We start from the raw sequence: 24,146 nt of genomic DNA, 5'->3' as shown, positions 1-24,146 counted from the left end.
CCTGGGTCATCAGCAAAAGCCCAGGCTTAGCAGTGGTGATAACACTTGCAGGGGGGTTCCTGACTCGCTGGAGGGAAGTCCACCTCTGTGGAGATGCCTGTACACCAGCGACGTCCCTTGTAAGCCTTCTGCAGAGGGATGAATTCCAGCACCCTGTTATTACTAGTACTGTAGTGATACATCATCTTATCACCAGTGCCCTATGTGAGCCGTAGCAAGCTTGACCTGAACTCGATGGCTCTCCAGCATAGCAGACTGAAGCCGCAGCCTCAGATAAGTTAAAACATAGAGGGATTTATTGGATGAAATATGAAAACGGATAATCCAACAGTGCAATTTTTTTGTGCATTATTTAATTCAATGTTAAATTTGATTTCCTTTTATACACTGCTGTACCTCATTAGGGCCAGATCCTCAGCCACTGTAAATGGAAGTCAATGGAGCTATGCTGATTTGCGCTATGTTGAATATTATTTGTTTGCAGCGTGCTGGGTGTTTCCCAGATGCACAAGAAGGGGCTGTCCCTGACCCAACCAACTCACCGGATTGTCATAGACTGGCCTACGTAAAGATCACCGCTAGATGGCAACAGCAATAAGCTATTTGTACAGTTGCTAAAGGAGTCCCGTCATTCAAGTGTCCTCTGTAAGCAACAGGCTGTCATGAATGCAGTCTCCGCAGCTTGCAAATCCGTGTGCCAGTTGACACCAGCAGAGGCTCTGGCTTTCTGTATGTGGTCCTGTCATTTTGCGTTCAGTCTCCAGCACTGCAATCCACAGTCAAGGTAAAACACTCATTGCCCAGCACACATATTTAAAAAAAAAAAAAAGAATCCTAACACAAACCTTGCACGAGAAAAACAACAGGCTGTTTAAATAAAGTCTAAACTCATCAGGGAAATTGTGAAAGCTATTAGAAATCAACTCTAAAGCTCGGCTGTGTTCCTTGATCTTTGTTATTTCTCCAAGCCTCTGTATAGAAAGACTGATAGCAGCACCAACACACTCACACACACATCTCTTCCTGGTTGTGAAAGAGAATAAGAGCATTTCCTGCACAGGGAGATCCCCAGATCATATTAAGATTTTGGAATCTCTGTAAAACGACCAGTCCTGGTCCATGACGAGGGCTCCAAGGTGCTACCTCAACACAAATAATACATCTTACTTTGAAAACTTTACTCTGTGAATAAATATCCTTAAGCAACATACAAGCGTGCTGGCCTTAGATTATCACTGCTATACGTATGGATAATAAACTCACTCATCCTGCATTGCCAACTACAAGCATTCAAAGAGCATGACTCAAGCTTCCTAAAGTCACATGATTGGCTTAAAAATCATGAGATTTGGGGTGTCTTTTTATTTACCTTCTGTTTTTTTCAGCCTTTACAGAGCACTCAGTTCATGATTTCAATCTTTCCTTTGGAGCCAAGAGGGCTTGAAAATTATTTTTTTATTCAATAGAAGCCAAGACTCTCACATCTTCACATGAGTCCAGGAGCTGGTACTTAAAACATATATCACAAGACTTGCAACAAAATCCCAAGAGTTGGCCACACAGCTAATAATAGCATCTTACTTGACAATTAATATAAAAGACCTTCAGCTAAATGCAGAACACAGCAGTAAAAACACACACACACCTAGGAGCCAGTCTCTGTGCTGAGGCCAGTCATGGAGTGCCGGCTGCAAAGGAAGCCTGGCAAGGCCCAGGAAATGCTGCATGTGTGTCGGCAATAAGGTGCTTGGCATCCATTGTAACTTGCATACTGGGTTTGATTCAACTCCCAGGAAAAACAGTAAAAAAACTCCCCTTGATTTAAATGATGGTAGGACCAGGACCAGTGACACTGTAGTCATGCTTCCCATTTATGTCCAGATCTGAAAATTGCCAAATTGCACAACATGGGTGCAATCAGCAGCATCGATAACAACTGGAAAGTCACCAGGTAAAGAGCAGGGTGGGGGAGACAGGGGCTCTTGGAAAGGGTTGGGAGTAGGGGCTCTGGGCCAGGGGCATCAGACTTTTTAAAAGAGTGGCGGGCCTCAGGTCCAGATTATGCCCCAGGCTCCCCGAAACCTCTGTGGGGCCCTGTGTGTACCAGGTGTAAACAATCAGATTATAACCTTTCTCAGGGCAGAGCTTTGTCATCTCAGGCGTGCCCCATGCACACCTCCAGTGCTGTACACCTAATAATCATTGGTAATAAGAGACTGCAGCTTCCACACTCTAAATGTCACTTGGCTCCAAACAAGATTTCATCATCTCCACAGGTCGCAACCCACAAGGCCCTATAAACACAGAGCCTCTCCTCTTCCTCTCACTCGATCGTGGTACCTCTTCTCTCCTGGGACACTCAGAGCTCAGCCAGCCTTCCGCTATGAGGATTCTCCACCTGCTCCTTGCTCTTCTCTTCTTGGTGTTCCATGCTGCTGCAGGTAAGACGTAAATACAATCCAGGCATGGTGGAAGGGGCCATCTTTGCTCTTGGCAAAGAGTAAACAACAGTGTAAAATGAGGAACTAAGTCCTGATATGATGTTCAGGGTAACGTGTTCAGAATTGGGTGCCTACAGTTAAGCACCTCAATCCATACTCAGCCACCGAAATGAAAGACATCTGATTTTCAGAGGTGTAGCATCCCCCTGGCTCCCCTCGACATAGAAGGGAGTTGTGGGTACTCAGCACCACTTTTATTTAGGTGCCTGTTCACCAATACAGGTGACTCATTGGAGGCAACCATGTTTGAAGGAGTTGATCCTAATCACTTAACAACCACTTAAAGGAACCTGCTCAGCCCTTCAGTCTGGAGGAAGTCAGGGAAGAATCCTTTGTCAGCAGGATGAACTCAGAATGGTTGTTTTGGTTGTATTTATTATGAGTAAAAAACCACACAGAATTAGCTGTGGATGTGGGAATCCTGATATGAGAGACAGTGGATGGGGGAAATGTATATTCAGAGGTGCACTACAGAGGTACGATAGCTCACACACCTATCTAAATATCTTTTGTTTCCACTGATCATGGAGGTTACATTTGCGCATGCACATAAATATAATTGTCCCTTTAATGTTAAAGGGAAGCTACCAATTTGAAATCTAGTCAGTTTAAAATAATGAGTTTCAAATACTTCCAAGGGCTATCCCTGCCCTGGGCCCACTTGGACAATTTTTTTGGTTTTACAATGACATTTTCCTCTCTTCTGTCACTTGGCAACACAGAGAGAATCATGATGCTGACAATACACAAGGTGCCATCAAATATTCCAAGAAACAAACAGGAAATTTCCCCTCTGTATTTTAATCTATTTCAGATATAGTCATCTTAGGTGTTATATATAGCAGAAGACGGCAAAATAAAAATTCAGTGTGATTTTTAAACGGATGGCGCCCCTTTAAAACTCTGCAGTAAAATTTCGCAGCATGTAAAATAAACTCCCTGGGATATAATTTGCTAGGCACATATCTATCCTCACCTGACTGGTTGAATCCTGTTGTGTTTGTTGACCAGTTCAATGACTGTGTTTTCCCTGCATGTATGAATATACACAAAGAACCTTAAAGACACTTTCCTTTTTTACAGAACACATCTTGTCAGATACTGTGATATGTCGGAAAACGCAGAGCAAATGTTCATTTGCGATATGCCCCTTCTTTATGAAAGCCAATGGGACCTGCTACAATGGAAAAGCAAAGTGCTGTAGACCTTGGCTGTAAAGAATCTGTTGATCTGCAGGAAACCAGAATGGGAACATCATAGCATGGCAGATATTTATTATTCTCTCCTTCTACTCAAGGCATTTAAACAAATAGTGTTTATTCAATAAGATTGTGAACCTTGCTCATGTAACTGTGCATGGGCATGGAGATGTTTGTATGACCGGCACGGAAAACAAGCAAAGCCCAGGCAAACTGAATTGTCTCAATGCCATCACTCAGCCAGTCCTTATCTGTGTGACTATTAAGGTGAGGAACCCCTCTCCCCAGCCAGGGGTTGTAGGTACTGGGAGAGTATGAGGTAAAGGAGGAGGAGTCTGGTGGCACCTTAATGACTAACAGATTTATTTGGGCATAAGCTTTCGTGGGTAAAAATACCACTTCTTCAAATGCATGGACTGAAGATTACAGATACAGGCATAAATATATATTGGCACATGAAGAGAAGGGAGTTACCTTACAAGTGGAGAACCAATGCGGAAGGCCAATTCAGTCAGGGTGGATGTGGTCCACTCTCAATAATTGATGAGGAGGTGTCAATACCAAGAGAGGGAAAATTGCTTTTGTAGTGAGCCAGCCACACCCAGTCCGCATCCACCCTGACTAAATACTTTGGTCTGTTCACCCTCATGTTGTCTCAGAAAGTGGCAGTCTGACCCCCTACTCCCTCCCCCACTATTTTGGATATCTAGACAGCTCCCCCATCCATAAATTCAAGCTATCAGTATATTTTGGGGAGCAGGAGGCTTGTCCTTCACATCATCCCCATCCAGAAGTAGCAAGAGATGGAAATGGAACTTTTCAAATGAGATATAAGATCGGATTTGCTAATACTCTGTTGCACTCTGGGCATTTCAGCAAAGGAGAAAGTAACAATAAGACTGTGGTTGGGGCCATTGTGCTTCCTCAAAAGGTATAAATAAAGTCTTCAGGGTGTGGGCTTTGTTTTTCTGTGTGTGGCAATGGTTTGATTTCAATATGTCTTCCCCCCCACCCCATCTTGATTTTTTAGCCTTAGATAAAACAGGATAGTCATGTCTAATCTTCCCTATTATTGCTGGAGGTCAGAGAAATAGATGGGAGCTTCCTTAGTTTTTAATGACTAAAAACAAGATGAGACCAAGGTGTTGAAATTTAACAAAGAGAGTTTTTCTCCCAACTCCTTATAAAACATTTGAATTAAATATATGTTCATAAAATACACACAGTAAAGTGTTTTAACCTTTTCATCGGTACCTGTGATATATTCTACTGGTTCTTTCTTTCTTCCATGGTGCACACTCTCTCTCTCTTTCTGGCCTAATTGGATACAAATGAGCTTTTATCTGAAGATATCAGAAGGGGTGAAAGACCCAGGAACACCCCTAAGAAGACTGGGATCAGCATTGTATTTTTTGCTTGGGGTGGGACAAGGTGAAATGACTCAGGCTTGTTGGGGAATAAGAGCTGGGCTGAAATCAATGGAAGTTAGGAGCCTAAATACCTTTGAGGAGCTGAGCCTTGAAGACCACTACAGCAGCCTAAGAAGCTCCCTACAGAACAGGGAGTCAGGAAGCATGAAAACAGTCTACAGCTATTCAGAGGGGACATGCCCCAAAATGCTCTTGAGGAGGAGAGAAGAGGAATTATTTGCAATAGGGTCTAATTAGGGGGAATGGGTTGAAATTAAGAAAGGGAAAATGTAAACTGAATATCAGGTACAATGTCATGCCATTGAGATCTTTCCAGCTCTGGAATCCACTCCTGGGGTAATGGAGTTTGTATTGCTCTGGGTATAGATTAGATTGAGCATGGATACGTGTACAAGAGAAAACAATCCCACACTGGCATTCTGGGTGTGGATGCTTTTGCCTTAGGTAGCCCCCTCTCCATTCGTGCACACCAGCTGGCACAGGGAGGTGTTTCTGGTCCATTTGATCTTGAGGATTGCCTCCACCTGGGTACAGGGATCTTCAAAGTTCGGACCCATAAGAACATAACCTAAGAACAGCCATATGGGGTCAGACCTATGGTCCATCTAGCCCAGTATCCTGTCTTTGAACTGTGGCCAGTGTCAAATCCTTCAAAGGTAACAAACAGAACAGGGCAATCATCAAGTGATCCATCCCCTATTGTCCAGTACCAGCATCTGGCAGTAAGAGGCTTAGGGATACCCAGAGCATTGGGTAGCATCCCTGACCATCTTGGCTAATAGCCATTGATGGACCTGTCCTCCATGAATTTATCTAGTTCTTTTTTAAATCCAGTTATAGTTTTGCCCTTAACAACATACCCTGACAATGAGTTCATTGTGTCAAGTATCAGAGGGGTAGCCGTGTTAGTCTGGATCTGTAAAAGCAGCAAAGAGTCTTGTGGCACCTTATAGACTAACAGACGTTTTGGAGCATGAGCTTTCGTGGGTGAATACCCACTTCGTCGGATGCATGTAGTGGAAATTTCCAAGGGCAGGTATATATATGCAAGCAAGAAGCAGGCTAGAGATAACGAGGTTAGTTCAATCAGGGAGGATGAGGCCCTCTTCTAGCAGCTGAGGTGTGAAAACCAAGGGAGGAGAAACTGGTTCTGTAGTTGGCAAGCCATTCACAGTCTTTGTTTAATCCTGAGCTGATGGTGTCAAATTTGCAGATGAACTCTTTCAAAGAGAAACTGCTGAGCTTCAGTTCATCTGCAAATTTGACACCATCAGCTCAGGATTAAACAAAGACTGTGAATGGCTTGCCAACTACAGAACCAGTTTCTCCTCCCTTGGTTTTCACACCTCAACTGCTAGAACACGGCCTCATCCTCCCTGATTGAACTAACCTTGTTATCTCTAGCTTGCTTCTTGCTTGCTTATATATACCTGCCCCTGGAAATTTCCACTACTTGCATCCGACAAAGTGGGTATTCACCCACGAAAGCTCATGCTGCAAAACGTCTGTTAGTCTATAAGGTGCCACAGGATTCTTTGCTGCTTTTAAAGAAATAAAGATCCACCTATAGGAGCTCATTGGAACCAACAGAGATGTGTGGACCCTGGTCTACAATTACCCAGTTGTGGAAATAACATGTGATATGGACATTTTTAGGGTATTTTCTGTTTAATTTTAAAAAATAAATTGGATTTCTAAGAAGAGTGATAGAAACAGTCCCCTTGCCTCCTGCCAACACAAACACACACTTCAGCAAGATAAGCTCAAACCAACTTGCTTTTATTAAAAGGAGACTAAAAGATCTTATATGGGTGATACAGGAGCTCCCTTCTGGAATTACTCCACCTCACAATGTTCTTTATAACCCGCAGTCCAGGGTTCCGTTGAAGCAGGATCTGATGATTTTAGAAGCAAGTGGCTGTCTCCCGATTCCCTGAGATCCTGCTTAGACAATCAGACAACAAATCTCCTGTACAAAGAAAAGAGAATCAGATTTTTTGATATTTTCCCATAGAACAAGAATACTATGATGTTTGATGCAAAATGAAAAGGCACAGGAGGAATTGCCTGGTCACTCTGTGGTGAGTGAAGAGGTTCCTGTTTAACTCCAGGAAAGGGAAATTATTTCCCCTACTGCGACATTCTCTTACGATTATTCTCTTTAAAACTCTGTATGTATCTAAACAGGTGAACTGGCTGCCTATAGAAACTACACTGCAGAAAAGCACAACTCACATCCAGGTACAGTTGTTCTATCAAACACACCTTGGGCACAGCTGAAGCTAAAATGGCAGATAATTACTTGGGTGATAAATAACTTGCTCTTAATGAATGAAAGGAAATTTCAATTATATCTATGGTTAACTCTGTTCTGGTGGCAGTTCCACGCTAGCAGCCTGGCATGGTGATGGCACAGATCTGTGGGCATGCTCAGTGAATCAGCCAGGAGCATCACCCTGGAGCTGCTTACCCTGGTCACCTCAAGCCTAGTTCCTACAGGCCCAAGAGCTCCTAGTTTCACACGGCCTGTCCTCAACCTGTGTCTCTGGTGCTTTAGTAGGTGGGAAAATCTCTCACCTTCCCAACTGCTTCTCAGGGAACTGTACCTGATGCAACATTAATTTGACTTGACTGGGCGTTCTGTATTGTTTTTGTTAGATACTGCCTGAAACAAGCAGCACAGGAATAGAAAGAGCTGCAGATTTGCCATATGGCCAAGTTAACTTTACAAAGGAGCCTTCATGTTTAAAACATTAGAAGAAAACGATCAAATAGTGTTCACATTGATGTCACCAAGATTTTTATAACTACCTCCCTTGGTCTTCAAAAGGGAGACAATAAGGGGGTAAGAGTCTTTACTGAGCTGCTTTAAGAACTGAAGGGGGTTCATGAGCTCTTAAATGGCTTTCAGTTCTCAGTGGACTGGTGCTGTTTTAATTATATGGAAGAGTCAGCGCTTCTGATGATATGCCTGTGTCACTCACTGCTCAGAGTGTGTTACACATCCCCTCTGTGCCTCAATGTGATGGAATGCACAGCCTACAGATTATAGCAATAATCTTTGTACAAGGTATGCCTCGTGGGGTATCATTAAAAACTCATGACTTGTTGATCAGTGATATCATGGTAAAATGTGTATAGCAGCATTATGTGTGAAGTTATAAACTTTCCCGATGCGATGTTAAAACTGCATGTTCAAAACTCACAGAGAACCAAACTGGTCAAACAGGACTGTCTTGAATAAAGGAGTGTATGTTTGCCTTGATTTGCATTTAAGTGGTAAATGGAGTCATAAAGGAAGAAGGGAGGAAACAAAAGGAAACCTGCATGTGAGCATACACAGGTGAAAAAACCTAGCAGGGAACATCCTTCCACACAGACTTTTTGTCCCCTGATTATCCTCCAGGCAAGGATATGTGAACTCTAATGATGATGCAGAAAATATGAAATTTATTATTAATAATAATGTCATACATGTCTAGGCATGGGCCAGAATCTTTGGCATAGTTTAGGTCTGTGCCCTTAGGTCATGTCAAATAGCAGATGCTGAGTCTGTGGTTCACAGAGGCGTTAGATTGAGTAACAGCAACAGTTGCTAGCAAAGCTAACCACAAACCCTTACTAAATTAGAAAATAACTTCATCTTTTATCAGTTTCTTCTGTATTATATGCCTTATGCCTAGAAGCTCATAATACAGATAGACGGAGCTCTTACTTTATATGGAAGTATAATGTACAATTGTACAATTGTAGAAATTATATAGAATATCAAAATTTATCTTCAATATTCTGCATGAAGACCCTTGACTTTTGGGGAAGTTTCATTGCCCAGGAGATCTCTCTAAAGAGAGTATTGCAAGTAGAAATATCTATATATAGCTAATCATTAACAAAGGTATAAGAAGGTATTCTTTTATAATTAAGAAGGTGATACATTCAGCTGAATAGAATCATAGAAGATTAGGGTTGGAAGAGACCTCAGGAGGTCATCTAGTCCAATCCCCTGCTCAAAGCAGGACCAACACCAACACCAACTAAATCATCCCAGCCAGGGCTTTGTCAAGCCGGGCCTTGAAAACCTCTAAGGATGGAGATTCTACCACCTCCCTAGGTAACCCATTCCAGTGCTTCACCACCCTCCTAGTGAAATAGTGTTTCCTAATATCCAACCTAGACCTCCCGCACTGCAACTTGAGAGTCTTGTTCTGTCATCTACCACCACCGAGAACAGCCTAGCTCCATCCTCTTTGGAACCCCCTTCAGGTAGTTGAAGGCTGCTATCAAATCTCCCCTCCCTCTTCTCTTCTGAAGACTAAATAAGCCCAGTTCCCTCAGCCTCTCCTCGTAATTCATGTGCCCCATGCCCCTAATAATTTTTGTTGTCCTCCTGACATAACTATAAAGGGAAGGGAACAGCCCTCCTGTGTACAATACTATAAAATCCCTCATGGCCAGAGACACCAAAATCCTTTTACCTGTAAAGGGTTAAGAAACTCAGGAAACCTGGCTGACACCTGACCCAAAGGACCAATAAGGGGAGAAGTTACTTTCAAATCTTGGTGGGGGGAAGTCTTTTGTTTGTGCTCTTTGTTTTGGGGGTTGTTCGCTCTTGGGACTAAGAGGGACCAGACATCAATCCAGGCTCTCCAAATCTTTCTGAACCAGTCTCTCATATTTCAAACTTGTAAGTAACAGCCAGGCAATGCGTGTTAGTTTTATTTTTGTTTTCTTAACTTGTAAATGTTCCTTTTTGCTGAGAGGATTTTACCTCTGTTTGCTGTAACTTTGCACCTAAGGCCAGAGGGGGTTTCTCTGGGCTCTTTGAATCTGATTACCCTGTAAAGTTATTTTCCATCCTGATTTTACAGAGATGATTTTTACCTTTCTTTCTTTAATTAAAAGTCTTCTTTTTATGAACCTGATTGATTTTCCTTGTTTTAAGATCCAAGGGAATTGGATCTGGACTCATCAGGAATTGGTGGGGGAAAGGAGAGGGATGGTTAAATTCTCCTTGTGTTAAGATCCAAGGGGTTGGATCGGTGTTCACCAGGGACTCGGTGAAAAAGTCTCTCAAGACTATCCAGAAAAGGGAGCTAGTACTTGAGAGTGGTGGCAGCAAGACCAGATCTAAGCTGGTAGTTAAGCTTAGAGGTGTTTATGTAGGTCCTCACATCTGTACCCTAAAGTTCAGAGTAGGGGGAGGAACCTTGACACCTCCACTGGACTCTCTCCAATTTGTCCACATCCTTCTGTAGTGGAGGGACCAAAACTGGATACAATACTCCAGGTGTGGCCTCACCAGTGCTGAATAGAGGGGAATAATCACTTCCCTTGATCTGCTGGCAATGCCCCTACTAATACAGCCCAATATGTCATTGCTGGCAACAAGGGCACACTGCTGACTCATATCCAGCTTCTCGTCCACTGTAATCCCCAGGTCCTTTTCTGCACAACTGCTGTTTAGCCAGTCGGTCCCCAGCCTGTAGCGGTGCATGGGATTCTTCCTTCCTAAGTGCAGGACTCTGCACTTGTCCTTGTTGAACCTCATCAGATTTCTTTTGACCCAATCCTCTGATTTGTCTAGATCACTCTGGACCCTATCCCTACCCTCCATTGTATCTACCTCTCCCCTCCCCCCAGCTTAGTGTCATCTGCGAATTTTCTGAGGGTTCAATCAATCCCATCATCCAAATCATTAATAAAGATGTTGAACAAAACCTGCCCCAGGACTGACCCCTGGGTTACTGTGCTTGATACCAGCTGCCAACTAGATATCGAGCATTGATCATTACCAGTTGAGCACGACAATCTACCCAGCTTTCTATCCACCTTATAGTCCATTCATCCAATCCATACTTTTTTAACTGGCTGGAAAGAATACTGTTGGAGATCGTATCAAAAGCTTTGCTAAACTCAAGATATTTCACATTCACTGCTTTCCCCATATCCACAGAGCCAGTTATCTCATCATAGAAGGCAATCAGGTTGGTCAGGCATGACTTGCCCTTGGTGAATTCATGTTGACTGTTCCTGATCACCTTCCTCTCCTCCAAGTGCTTCAAAATGGATTCCTTCAGTATCTGCTCCATGATTTTGCCGGGGACTGAAGTGAGGCTGACTGGTCTGTAGTATCGGGGGGTAGCCGTGTTAGTCTGTATCCACAAAAACAACAAGGAGTCCGGTGGCACCTTAAAGACTAACAGATTTATTTGGGCATAAGCTTTCAAGGGTAAAAAACCTCATTTCTTCAAATGCATGGAGTGAAAGTTACAGATGCAGGCATTATATAATGACACATGAAGAGAAGGGAGTACTTCACAAGTGGAGAACCAGTGCTGACAAGGCCAATTCGATCAGGGTGGATGTAGTCCACTCCCAATAATAGATGAGGAAGTGTCAATTCCAGGAGAGGCAAAACTGCTTTTGTAATGAGTCAGCCACTCTCAGTCTCTATTCAAGCCCAAATTAAGGGTGTTAAATTTGAAGTCTGTTTCTGAAGTGTTTTTGTTCAAGAATAGTTACTTTTAAATCTGTTATGGAATGTCCAGGGAGATTGAAGTGTTCTCCTACTGGCTTTTGTATGTTACCATTCCTGATGTCCGATTTGTGTCCATTTATTCTTTTACGTAGGGACTGTCCAGTTTGGCCAATGGACATGGAAGAGGGGCATTGCTTGCACATGATGGCATATATAACATTAGTAGACATGCAGGTGAGTGAGCCCTTGATGGTGTGGCTGATGTGGTTGGGACCTCTGATGGTGTTGCTAGAGTAAATATGGGGTGAGAGTAGGCAATGAGGTTTGCTACAGGGATTGGTTCCTGGTTTGGTGTTTCTGTGGTGTGGTGTGTAGTTGCTGGTGAGTATTTGCTTCAGGTTGGGGGCGCTGTCTGTAAGTGAGGACTGGCCTGTCTGCCAAGGTCTGTGAGAGTGAGGTATCATTTTCCAGGATAGGTTGTAGATTGTTGATAATACGCTGGAGAGGTTTTAGCTGGGGGCTGTACGTGATGGCCAGTGTTGTTCTGTTATTTTCCTGTTGGGTCTGTCCTGTAGTAGGTGACTTCTGGGTACCCGTCTCACTCTGTCAATCTTTTTCCTCACTTCCCCAGGTGGGTATTGTAGTTTTAAGAATGCTTGATAAAGATCTTGTAGGTGTTTGTCCCTGTCTGAGGGATTGGAGCAAATTCGGTGGTATCTTAGGGCTTGGCTGTAGACAATGGATCGTGTGCTGTGTCCTGGATGGAAGCTGGAGGCATGTAGGTAAGTATAGCGGTCAGTAGGTTTCTGGTATGGGGGGTGTTTATGTGACCATTACTTATTTGCACTGTAGTGTCCAGGAAGTGGATCTCTTGTGTGGATTGGTCCAGGCTGAGGTTGATGGTGGGGTCGAAATTGTTGAAATCCAGGTGAAATTCTTCAAGTGCCTCCTTTCCGTGGGTCCAGATGATGAAGATGCCATCAATGTAGCGCGAGTAGAGGAGGGGCGCTAGGAGATGAGAGCTAAGGAAGCGTTGTTCTAAGTCAGCCATAAAAATGTTAGCATACTGTGGGGCCATGCAGGTATCCATAGCAGTGCCACTGACTTGAAGGTACACCTCTACCTCTATGTGACGCTGTCCTCGGGAGCCAAAAAATCTTACCGTGTTATAGGTTAAACCGCATTATATCGAACTTGCTTTGATCCACCGGAGTGCGCAGCCCCGCCCCTCCAGAGCGCTGCTTTACCGCATTATATCCGAATTTGTCTTATATTGGGTCACATTATATCGGGGTAGAGGTTTATAAGTTGATCAGTTGGCAAGAGCAAACAGGACAAATGCCCACTTTTGTAAAAAAAGTGGTGTGTGGAGGAACATGGGGTGTGTGTGTGTTGAGCAGCGATGTCAGCCCCATGCAGCGGGGATGTAGGGCTGGGGCGGGGGCCAGGCAGTGCTCGGGTGAGCAATGATAGCAGCCCCGTGGGGTAGGGTAGTGCAGGGCTTGGCATCATTGCTCATCATTGCGAGCGGCTCGAGCCTGCACAGGGAGGTAGAAGGGCTCGGGCTAGTCCCAAGTGGTGTCCCGTTTTCTCTTTGGGAAATATGGTCACCCTAGTCATTGGATGACGAGAAGGGAGAACTCGTATTCAGGTTGGACGTTTCCAATCTTTGCCAGAATCATGGGTCATTTTCTGATTGGCCCAGGTCAGTTTTAACGAGAAGTCAAGCCATGACACCCTCCAGAAATTGCATAAAACAGACTGTTTTGATCTAAGTGTTGCTTCCTAAAGCCAAAATATCTGAATGAGAGAGAGGGAGAGCACCTGACATCACTTGGTTGCTGAGAGCACCCCTTGCCTAGTAACAACTCAAGTCTCTTTCCCGATAAGAAATTTAGTAACTTGATCCTTTTAAGTCCTACTGTCCTACCTAAGGCGACAACTGCAAAATCCAGGAAGAGGACGTAACTATTATGACTCCCTGAATGAATGAAATTTCTGTCTATATTGAGAAACCAGTCAGTGCTACCATGAGGCTGAGCTGGAGAATTCACTTTCATGCTCCTTTCAATGGATAAGTAGCCAAAATACCTGTATTTTGTTTCCGAAATGAAAGCTTGATTATTTTAAAGCTGAATACTCCTCTGAAAGTATGTACCTGAGTTAAAACCATGGAAATGGCTAAAATGTGTGATATATACTTGTATTTCTCTAAGAAATTGAATCCTTGTTGTTTAGAAATTGTGGTAACTCAATATGTGATTAAGATTGTTGAAGTCTAGAAATATCTATAACAGGAAACTGCACTTATCAACAGGGAAAGATTGCTCAGAGAAAGGCAGAGTAAAGCCTAATAATCGTACAGATTTGTGGTCAAGAGAAATTGACACAAAATGAGGAAGAAGCTGTCAATTGTTTTGTAAGCTAACAATCTTTACCACTATTTGATTATATAGTTAAAGCTGCCTTAGAGCAGACAGTGTTAATAAAATTCCAGAGGAAGAGAGGAATAGTTTAAATTGTTATTTGCACACTGCCCTTGGGAGTCTTCACTACATGGTGTGACAAGACGGCCGATGTAATATGGTGGGTCCTGCGCTTTTCTTGGTGCGGGGGCTAAGATGCCACCCCTTGCCCCTGCTCTTGTGGCACTGAGGGCCCCACTAGTGGCCCAGGAAGGTGGTAAAGGGGGGAAGCAGGGGAGGGGTCTGGGTTTGCTCCTCACTCTGAGTCCCAGCCCCTCTCAACCCCTGTGGGTCCTTACCCTCTTCCCCCTTGGGTGGGGGGGGGTACCTTCAGTCCTTAGACGCTGGGGGAGGGAATCTACCTCCCCTGCTGGGGCAGGGTCTCCCTTACTCCGGTTTTCTGATCTTCCAAGTCTCACAGCACACCTCCAAGCTCCACTCCTCTCTCCTTCCTCCTTCTCCCCTGACTGCCTGAAGCAGGGGCTTTTATTAGGTTGCTAACAGGGCCTTAATTGACTACAGATGCTCCAATTAACCTGTAGCAACCCTCTCTAGTCTTCAGGGAACCACACCTAAATTAGTCTAGGGTTTATATACTTCTCCCACTGCTCCCAGGCCCTCCTGTATCACAATGGACAAACCCTCATAGACTCTCACCTCGCTAGCTATCAACTCTCTCTACACCCTAAGAACGGCCTCAACCACTCCCAGCTGCCCAAGCCCTCTTAAACCCACCCCCATCTCCTCCGGATGTCAAGTGTCCTTCACGTTATGTCTCCACTGGAGGTGGAGGCGTAATTTCAGCTAGACAGTCCAAGAAAGTGTCCAGAGTTTCAGATGGGATGATCCTCAGCCTATTCCACCACTTGGCTGCCATGGCTATACTTCCATTTTTAATGCGCTAGCTCTATCAGAGTTTGTGTGGTATGTCCACCTGAACTGGAAATGACCCCTCAAGCCCCAGTGTAAACATCCCCTGAGAAGAAGTGAGAGCTGATAAGCTCTGTGCAACTAGGGAAGGGAGATCATGATTTCATCATCCATCTGCATTTCTAGTGTCTTTCACTGGCACTCCTGGCTCTCAACCACTAGATGACAGCAGCAGCAAAAAGATGCTTCTTCTAATTGAGCATCAGCCTTGAAGTAGGAACCTGCTTCCTCACAGAGCAGCCTGCTGGACTTTAGTGACAGCTCAACAGAGAAAATCACAGAAAGACGATAGCTGCTGCTTAGTTAAAGGCTGTGATCAATTTTCAAATGCAGATCCCCCACATTTAAAGACTTAAAAAACTATCTACATGACATTTCTGATGCATAGTGCTATGGGTGAGGTTGGATTCAGGGAACCTTTGAGGAAGGATCCAATTTGAATTTTTGGAAATCATATCACCAGTTGAAATAGGCAAAATATTTCCTTTTTCTAAATTGTTCTAATCTTTTTATGGACAATCATGTGCTTAATTATGATCTCACTTACACCAGTTTACACAAGGGTCTCATGGTTTCAATAGAGTTACTCCTGATTTACAGGGGTCAATATAACAGGGAGCAGAATCAGGCCTTAGACCTTAATGGAGATTGGTCTAATTTCCTGTGGTCTCCTCAATGTGGATGATGAGTTTTGAAACAGAGGGAGGGTCTAGTTGCCATGGAGTTCCACAGTAGGTGTTACACACCGTACAGTCAATCTGTGACTGAACCCAGCTCCTCTGATACCACAGACTGAAAGGATTTGTAACAGTTATAAGAAATAAATATCTACCCGCAAGAGCTCATTGAAACCTACAGGGAAGTGTGGACTATCATCTATCAATACCCATGTTTGGTATTAACATGCAGTAATGACTTCTTTAGTATATATTATTTAATTTGTTATTTTTAAAATGATAAACAAGATGGATTTCTGAAGAGAATAATGCTAGAAACAGTCCCCTTGCCTCCCACCAACACACACACACACACACACACACACACACACACACACACACACTCTTCAAGAATATGATCTCACACCAGCTTGCTTTTATTCGAAGGAGAATAACAAATCTTATATGGGGGACACGAGGACTCCTTTCTGGAATTTCTCCAGCTCACAAGGTTCTTTATAGCCCAAATAAGCAGCACTTCAGTGTTCCATTGAAGCAGGATCTGATGATTTTAGAAGCAAGTGGCTGGCTGCCAGATTCCCAGAGATCCTGATTAGACAATCAGTCAAAAAATCTCCTGTACAAAGAAAAGAGAATCAGATTTTGTGATGTTTTCCCACAGAGCAGGGATAATCTGATGTTTGTTTTCAAATCAGTCACACAGGAGGACTTGCCCAGTCACTCTGCGGTGGGCGAAGAGGTCCCTACTGTGACATTGTGTTACTGAGTATTAATGGGCATAGTCAGATATATCTAAACAGGTGAACTGGCTGCCTATAGAAACTACACTGCAGAAAAGCACAACTCACATCCAGGTACAGTTGTTCTATCAAATACACCTTGGGCACAGCTGAAGCTAAAATGACAGATAATTACTTGGGTGATAAACAACTTGCTCTTAATGAATGAAAGGAAATTCCAATTCTATCTATGGTTAACTCTGTTCTCGTGGCAGTTCCATGCTAGCAGCCTGGCATGGTGATGGCACAGATCTCTGAGCATGCTCAGTGAATCAGCCAAGAGCATCACCCTGCAGCTGCTTACCCTGGTCACCTCAAGCCTAGTTCCTACAGGCCCAAGAGGCTCGTAGTTTCACACGGCCTGTCCTCAACCTGTGTCTCTGGTGCTTTAGTAGGTGGGAAAATCTCCCACCTTCCCCACTGCTTCTAAGGGAGCTGTACCTGATGCAACATTAATTTGACTTGACTGGGTGTTCTGTATTGTTTTTGATAGATACTGACTGAAACAAGCAGAGCAGGAATAGAATGGGCTGCAGATTTGTCATACGGCCAAGTTAACTTTACAAAGGAGCCTTCATGTTTAAAACATTAGAAGAAAACGATCAAATAGTGTTTGCATTGATGTCACCAAGATTTTTATAACTACCTCCCTTGGTCTTCAAAAGGGAGACAATAAGGGGCTAAGAGTCTTTACTGAGCTGCTTTAAGGACTGAAGGGGGTTCATGAGCTCTTAAATGGCTTTCAATTCTTAGTGGACTGGTGCTGTTTCAATTATATGGAAGAGTCAGCGCTTCTGATGATATGCCTGTGTCACTCACTGCTCAGAGTGTGTTACGCATCCCCTCTGTGCCTCAATGTGATGGAATGCACAGCCTACACATTATAGCAATAATCCTTGTACAAGGTATGCCTCGTGGGGTATCATTGACTTGCTGATCAATCATATCATGGTCAAATGTGTATAGCAGCATTATGTGTGAAGTTATAAACTTTCCCCATGTGATGTTGAAACTGCATGTTCAAAACTCACAGAGAACCAAACTGGTCAAACAGGACTGTCTTGAATAAAGGAGTGTATGTTTGCCTTGATTTGCATTTAAGTGGTAAATGGAGTCATAAAGGAAGAAGGGAGGAAACAAGAGGAAACCTGCATGTGAGCATGCACAGGTGAAAAAACCTAGCAGGGAACATCCTTCCACACAGACTTTTTGTCTCCTGATTCTCAGCTGGAAATGCTTTTCAAGTGGGGGACTGAAACTATAAAAAGGAGGTACAAACACCCCAAGAGACCCCTCTGTCTGCCTGTCCATCTCACTCTTTGCACCTGAGAAGACAAAAGAAATAGTTGTTGGACTCTGGGGGAGGGGTCCTGACCAGAAGAGTTTGGTGAGTAGGACTTCTGGAAGCATGTGGTGAGAAACTTTGCTTGGGTCTAATATAGTTTGTTAAGGTAGGCACTAGAAAGCATTTTATCTTTATTTTTCTTTTAACCATTTTTTACTTTTATGCCTCATCACTTCTACTCACTTAAAATCTATCTCTTTATAGTTAATAAACTTGTTTTATTGTTTTATATAATCCAGTGTGTTTAAGTTAAAGTGTCTGGGTAATTCCATTTAAAGTATTGAGCTGGTGTATATTATTCCCTTAAAGAAATAATACACTTAATATATTTGGACTGTCTAGGAGAGGGCTGGTCAGGACAGGACATACATTTCTGGGGGGAAATCTGGGACTGAGAGTGTGTTGGGGTGACCCTGCAATCTAACCAAGGCTGGTGAGAGCCAGAGTGTAACCCAAGTGTGGCTGACAGGCTGCAGTTACACACAGCCCCTCAGGGGGTGACTTGCATGCTGGAAGGCAGTTTGTGAGCAGCCCTGGTGGGAGCTACTGTAGCAAGGTAAGATAAGGTACCCAAGGTTCCAGGGCAGGGGTGACACAACCCCTCACTGGTCTGGCTCACACCCTGGTATGTCACACTGAGCTACAGAGAATGGGATTCTTTTATAGCCTCAGCTAGAGAGCCTGGCCCTTTAGCCGAAATTGTAGAGACTCATGTGCTTCACTGGAGGTGTCTGCTTCAACCCTCCATTGGTTACAATGCCTTTCCCACTTATGTGTTCTACCTGTTCTGCAACCTCTCACACACAAGCTACTATACTCTCAATGCAGCTCCTCACGTGCATTAGAATTTACAGCAGCTGGACCCACATATACTGTAGGGAAGCCCAGTGAAATGCTGCACGGTGCCTGTTCGACTGAAGTTTTAATGAATTTGTTAGTTTCCACTCAAATATTTTTTCACACTGGCTTCATCTGGATGGACCCTTTAGTGAGGACTGGGACAGACATTCAGTTACAACATTCTGCCACTCCTGATAACTAGTTTGACAATACTTTACTGCATTTGCTTTGTTACTCTCCCTACACACACATTTACATCCACCCTCAGGTGTCAATAAATTCAAAAACTTTAGGCTTTTCTCCATAATTTTCTAGATTTTAAGGCCAGAAGGGACCATTAGATCACTAGTCTCATCTCCTGTATAACACAGGCCAGAGAATTTCCCCCAGTTACCTCTGTATTGAGCTAGGCAACTTGTGTTTGCTTAGCTTCCAGAAAGGCATCCAGCCTTGATCAGAAGACACCGAAAGATGGAGAATACGTCATTTCCTTGGTATCTTGTTCCAATGGTTAATCACCCTCAGTGTTAAAAATCTACTTCTTCTGTCTAAATTAAATTGCCTGGCTTCAACTTCCAGCCATTTGTTCTTGTTCTGCCTTCTCTGTTCAATTAAAGAGTCCTTGAGAACCTGGTATTTTTTCCCTGTGAATAAACTTATACACTTTAATCAAGTCACTGGAGACACCCACATTCAATTATAATTCCCCATTGACAATTAATTATATTTTATATTATATTAATTAATGCTTTACTGAGGTTGTATGGTGGTAGGTTTTTAATCGGAATCGTGTGCAGAGCTAAGTCAAACTATTTACAATAATATAAGTATGTTACGTCTACACAGTAGCCTTTATTAATTAAATTTGTAATGTCATAAAAATTAAATAAGGTTTATTTAACATGACCTATTGTCCAAAAAGCCATGTTGACTGGTATTATCTGTATTTCTAATCTTTAATTCTTTATTGATTGAGTCAGCTTTTCTAGTATTTTGCCGGGGATTGATGTCAGACTAAGTGGCCTATAGTTACCTGGACTACCCTTTTTGGATGTTGTTATAACAGTCAAACTTGTCTGAAATTTCCTCAACATTCCAAAATTTATTAAAAATTATCAGTGGAACAGAAATCTCCTCAGCCAACGCTTTTAGGAATTTGCGGTGCAAGTTATCCAGGTCTGCCGATTTTAAACAGTCTATCCCTAGTAGATGTTGTTTAACATCTTCTTTAGTTACTAAGAGTATGGCTACACTTACAGCTGTACAGCGCTGGGAGTTAAACCTGTCTTCGTACAGCTGAGTAGGGAAAGCGCTGCAGTCTGTCCACACTGACAGCTACCAGCGCACTGTTGTGGCCACATTTGCAGCATCTGCAGCGGCATTGGGAGCGGTGCATTATGGGCAGCTATCCCAGCATTCAAGTGGCTGCAATGTTCTTTTCAAAAGGGGGGGTGGAGTGTGACAGGGAGTGTAGGGGAAAGAGAGAGTGGATTTTTGGAGCTGACACTGTGTCAGCAGCTGCCTTGCAAGTTCTGACCCCCTCCCCCACCCCTCTCTCACTCACTGAAAGCAAACAACAGCTGTTTGGTTTTTTTCCCTCACAGACCAGATAAGCAGCCGCTCCGAAACGGATCCCCCCTCCCTTCCGCCCGCCGCCCTGCTTCTCTCCTCAAGCCCCCTCCCTCCCCCTCTCCTCAAGCAAACTCTAGCTGTGGGCGTTCCAAAGGGAGCCCCCCTCCTCTGCTCATTCACAGCAAACAGGAGCTGTGTTTGTTTTTTTGATAAGCAGCTCCGGGAGCCCAGAGTTCACAACAAAACAAAGAGCGGAACCTTCACTAAAAAGGATTATGGGAAGCTTCTGGAGGTCAGTTACAGCATACTAAGATTATTCCCTGTTTACCCTGGCACCCCAGCGCTGCAGCAGCCGTGCTATACTCTTTATTCCTCTCGGGGAGGTGAAGTACAAGCAGCGCTGTAGCCACGAAGATACAGCGCTGTATGTGCCTTGCCAGTGCAGACGGGGAGTGAGTTACAGCGCTATAAAGCCACCAGCAGTGCTGTAACTCTCAAATGTAGCCAAGGCCTAATTGACTAGATAGTAGTTCACCATCCTCCTGTAAGATCAGTACATCAACCTACTTCTTTCCAAATCCAGAAGAGGAATATTAATTGAACACTTATGCTTTTTCTGCCTCATTATTAACAATTTTACCAATATGGGAATTGTAAGGATTTATTTTCTTCTTGATATATTTAAAAAATGCCTTCTTGTCCTTAGCCCTGACAGCCATGGATTCTTCCCTAATGTCCTTAGCTTCCCTTATCATATTGCTGCACTTCATCACTTCTAATTTAGATTGATTATTATCTATTTCCCATGTTTATCATTTGTTATCAATATTATTTTATTTCTAATTGCCTTCATTTCCCCTGCAGACTGATAGAGTAGACACAGTCCCTATACTCTCTCTTGCAGACTTTTTTTTTGGTTACTGCTTGATTTCTCTATTCTAAAATATAAAAGCAATGTAGACAATAGGGTGTTTGGGCCCCAACCCCTGCCCGTGTATGAAGCTTTGGCAGCATATGGAGGCTGTAAAAGCCCCAAAATAGCCTGGGGGGAGAATTTGCCCAAAGCAGGAGCAGCACATGGCTGCCATAAGAGGGCTATGCTGTCCCTGCAAGCACTGGAGTTGAGGTGGTGCTGGTGACATTGCTGGAGGCTGTCAGGTCTAAGGGGACATTCCCAGTAATGCTGAGAACTGTGCAGATTCTGAACTGCTCCAGGCGGTGGATTAACCCTTAGGAAACCTGGATAAGGCAGTTGTAAGTAAGAGCAGCCATAGGTGGCCTAAAATGTGGAGAGCACAAAAGTGGCTTAAATCTCCTTTGTCCCTTGCTTCTGCACTGTGCTACAAGCACTGAGCCTCCAAAAGCATCTAACTACAGCTTGGCTATTGGACAAAGAGGAGCAAATATTTCTGTTTACACCGCGATGTCTCTTGTGGCTTGTTGAACTTACCGTTGACAGCAGCTGTACTTCCGAGAGCATATTCCAATGAATTTAGAATCGATGGGACATGGTCCACTGAAACAGAAACCCCCCATACGTCTACATCACCTCCTGGAACTCTGAGCCTGCGAGAATTCTGCACAAAGAAAAAGAGTCTTAATCATCATTCTGCAGAGTAGGGTAAATTTGAGTTGTGATTCGTGGATGACAGGCATTTCCCAGTCACTGAGACCTGGAGAAGTCAGCCCAATTATGTTCCAGGGCTAAAGATTATCACAGCTTCAGACCTATTTAAAAGGCTGCATTTCTCTGCACATTCAGTGACAGCCTCTAAAAGAGTGGTTCTCAAACTATTGTGCTTGTGACCCCTTTCACACAGCAAGCCTCTGAGTGTGACCCCCCTTATAAATTAAAAACACTTTTTTTAATGTTTAACACCATTATAAATGCTGGAGGCAAAGTGCGGTTTGGGGTAGAGGCTGACAGCTCATGACCCCCCCATGTAATAACTTCATGACCCCCTGAGGGGTCCCAACCCCCAGTTTGAGAACCCCTGCTCTAAGAAAACAACTGGGTGAGTTAATTAAACGGAAGCACTGACTCGCTAGCTGCAGAGTTAAGGACTGTACCTCTGAGCACAGTTGTCATTCACCGCCCCATCCCTTTAAGCAATGGAAAACAAGTAGCTGCCCACATCGCCAACTTCCTTTAGTGGCTGCTGCTGTGGGTGTGATTCCCCCTGGCTCTGACCATGATGTGCCAGGCAGTACCATCAATGCAATTTGGCTACGCAGGGTTGAACTGGCTCAGTTGCATGACTACAACTGTTTGAAAGAGAAGGGCTTGAAAAAGTCCCTTGTGATATGAATGCCTGCCTGTCTGGGAGACTCTGCCCAGACTTTATTCTGTAGAGTCACTTGGCAATAGTGTCTTCATGACCAATTGCCAGTTTTTGTTTATACCTGAAGGGCCGTTGTTTTTGAAAATGCAGCTCAAAATGCACACAGCCAAATCTTGTAGACTATTTACATAAGAATGGCCCTACTGGGTCAGACCAAAGGTCCATCTAGCTCAGTATCCCGTCTTCTGACAGAGGCCAATGCCAGGTGCCCCAGAGGGAATGAACAGAACAGGTAATTAACAAGTGATCCATCTAACAATGTAGGTTAGAGCATTTAAACTGGAGGTTATTGGGCATCCTAAATGGATACATGGTTGTGTCGGCAAAAACTGTCCCACTGCTCCCAGCCCTATGCACCTTCCCTTAGACCAAAGGGTAGAATCATAGAATATCAGGGTTGGAAGAGACCTCAGAAAGTCATCTAGTCCAACCCTCTGCTTAAAGCAGGACCTATCCCCAAACAGATTTTTGTCCCAGATCCCTAAATGACTGCCTCAAGGAGTGAGCTCACAAACCTGGGGTTAGCAGGCCAATGTGACAACCACTGAGCTAGCCCCCCCCCTACTGAGCTATCTGTCCAGACTCCATTTTTTCTGTATCCCATCTGGATGTTCAGACCTATCATTGCTTGTTAGAGGAAAAGTATGTGCCGTGCAGCTAGAACATGGGATGTTTACAACAAGTCCCAGCAAGCTCTGAGGAAAACACTGAAGAGAATTTTTTTTGGACTGCTTATAATTCAGTCAGATCTCAATGATTCTTACTGGGGGCAGCAAAGACACATCCCTGACTTCAGGACAATTCCTCTAAAATTTCATGTGTTGTCTGCAAATTGAAAAGGCGCTAGAGCTCATAAGGAAAAAAGTCAAAAATGTATTTCTAATAGAGAGTGTTGGGCAACCTTAGTATGTGCTCCCAGCTATCTCCTCCCTTGTTTTCATTTTCATCTTACCTGGGGCACCCTGGAGCACCAGGAAGACAAGAGCAAAGAGCAGATAAAGGATCTTCATGGCTCAACGTTGGCTGGGAACTCAGCGTCACTAGAGGGAAGAAACACCAAGACAGAGAGGAGACAGAGAGTCCCTATATTTCTCGCACACTGGAGATTGTGATATACTGAGCACTGGAAATATTGTTCTAATCCAAATTAAATTTATAATATGTGTTCTGTAATCAGAACATAACATTAGAACAGCCATACTGGGTCAGACCAAAGGCCCATCCAGCCCAGTATCCTGTCTTCCAACAGTGGCCAATGCCAAGTGCTTTAGAGGGAATGAACAGAACAGATAATCATCAAGTGATCCATCCCCTGTTGCCCATTCCCAGCTTCTGGCAAAAACAACCCTGTCCCTTCTGGCTAATGGCTCTTAATGGACCTATCCTCCATGAAATTATCTAGTTCCTTTTTGAATTCTAACTCTCTCAATAATAATGATTGTTATCAATATAGAACCATAGAAATACTAGAGAAATACAATTATGTGACACAATATATATTTTAAAAACAGATGTTTTGTAACTTATTGTAATTAACCAGTTTCTTAAATTAGGTTTCTCATGGTAATCTCTTTCTCCTTAGCAAAAG

At 43.6% G+C, this 24,146-nt stretch overlaps 1 protein-coding gene and 1 long non-coding RNA gene across 2 annotated transcripts in view; both read left to right on the top strand.

Moving 5' to 3' along the window:
• Positions 1-26: 26 nt before the first annotated feature.
• On the top strand, positions 27-4,121 carry DEFB1 (defensin beta 1). Its single transcript, XM_045011647.1, has 4 exons — positions 27-277; positions 485-784; positions 2,277-2,441; positions 3,585-4,121. Exons 3-4 carry the CDS (start codon positions 2,384-2,386, stop codon positions 3,716-3,718), a joined length of 192 nt encoding a protein of 63 aa, XP_044867582.1. The 5' UTR covers positions 27-277; positions 485-784; positions 2,277-2,383; the 3' UTR covers positions 3,719-4,121.
• Positions 4,122-7,021: 2,900 nt separating this feature from the next.
• LOC123367188 overlaps positions 7,022-24,146 on the top strand; it is a 28,804-nt gene continuing 11,679 nt past the window's right edge. Inside the window, exon 1 of the long non-coding RNA XR_006578345.1 lies at positions 7,022-7,211. This is a non-coding gene — a long non-coding RNA (uncharacterized LOC123367188). The remainder of the gene's footprint in view (positions 7,212-24,146) is intronic.

The sequence above is a fragment of the Mauremys mutica genome, chromosome 3, assembly GCF_020497125.1.
Source record: "Mauremys mutica isolate MM-2020 ecotype Southern chromosome 3, ASM2049712v1, whole genome shotgun sequence".
NCBI classification, from domain to species: domain Eukaryota; kingdom Metazoa; phylum Chordata; order Testudines; family Geoemydidae; genus Mauremys; species Mauremys mutica.
Note: the sequence above shows the minus strand (reverse complement) of the source record. Positions and strands in the feature narration are given on the sequence as shown.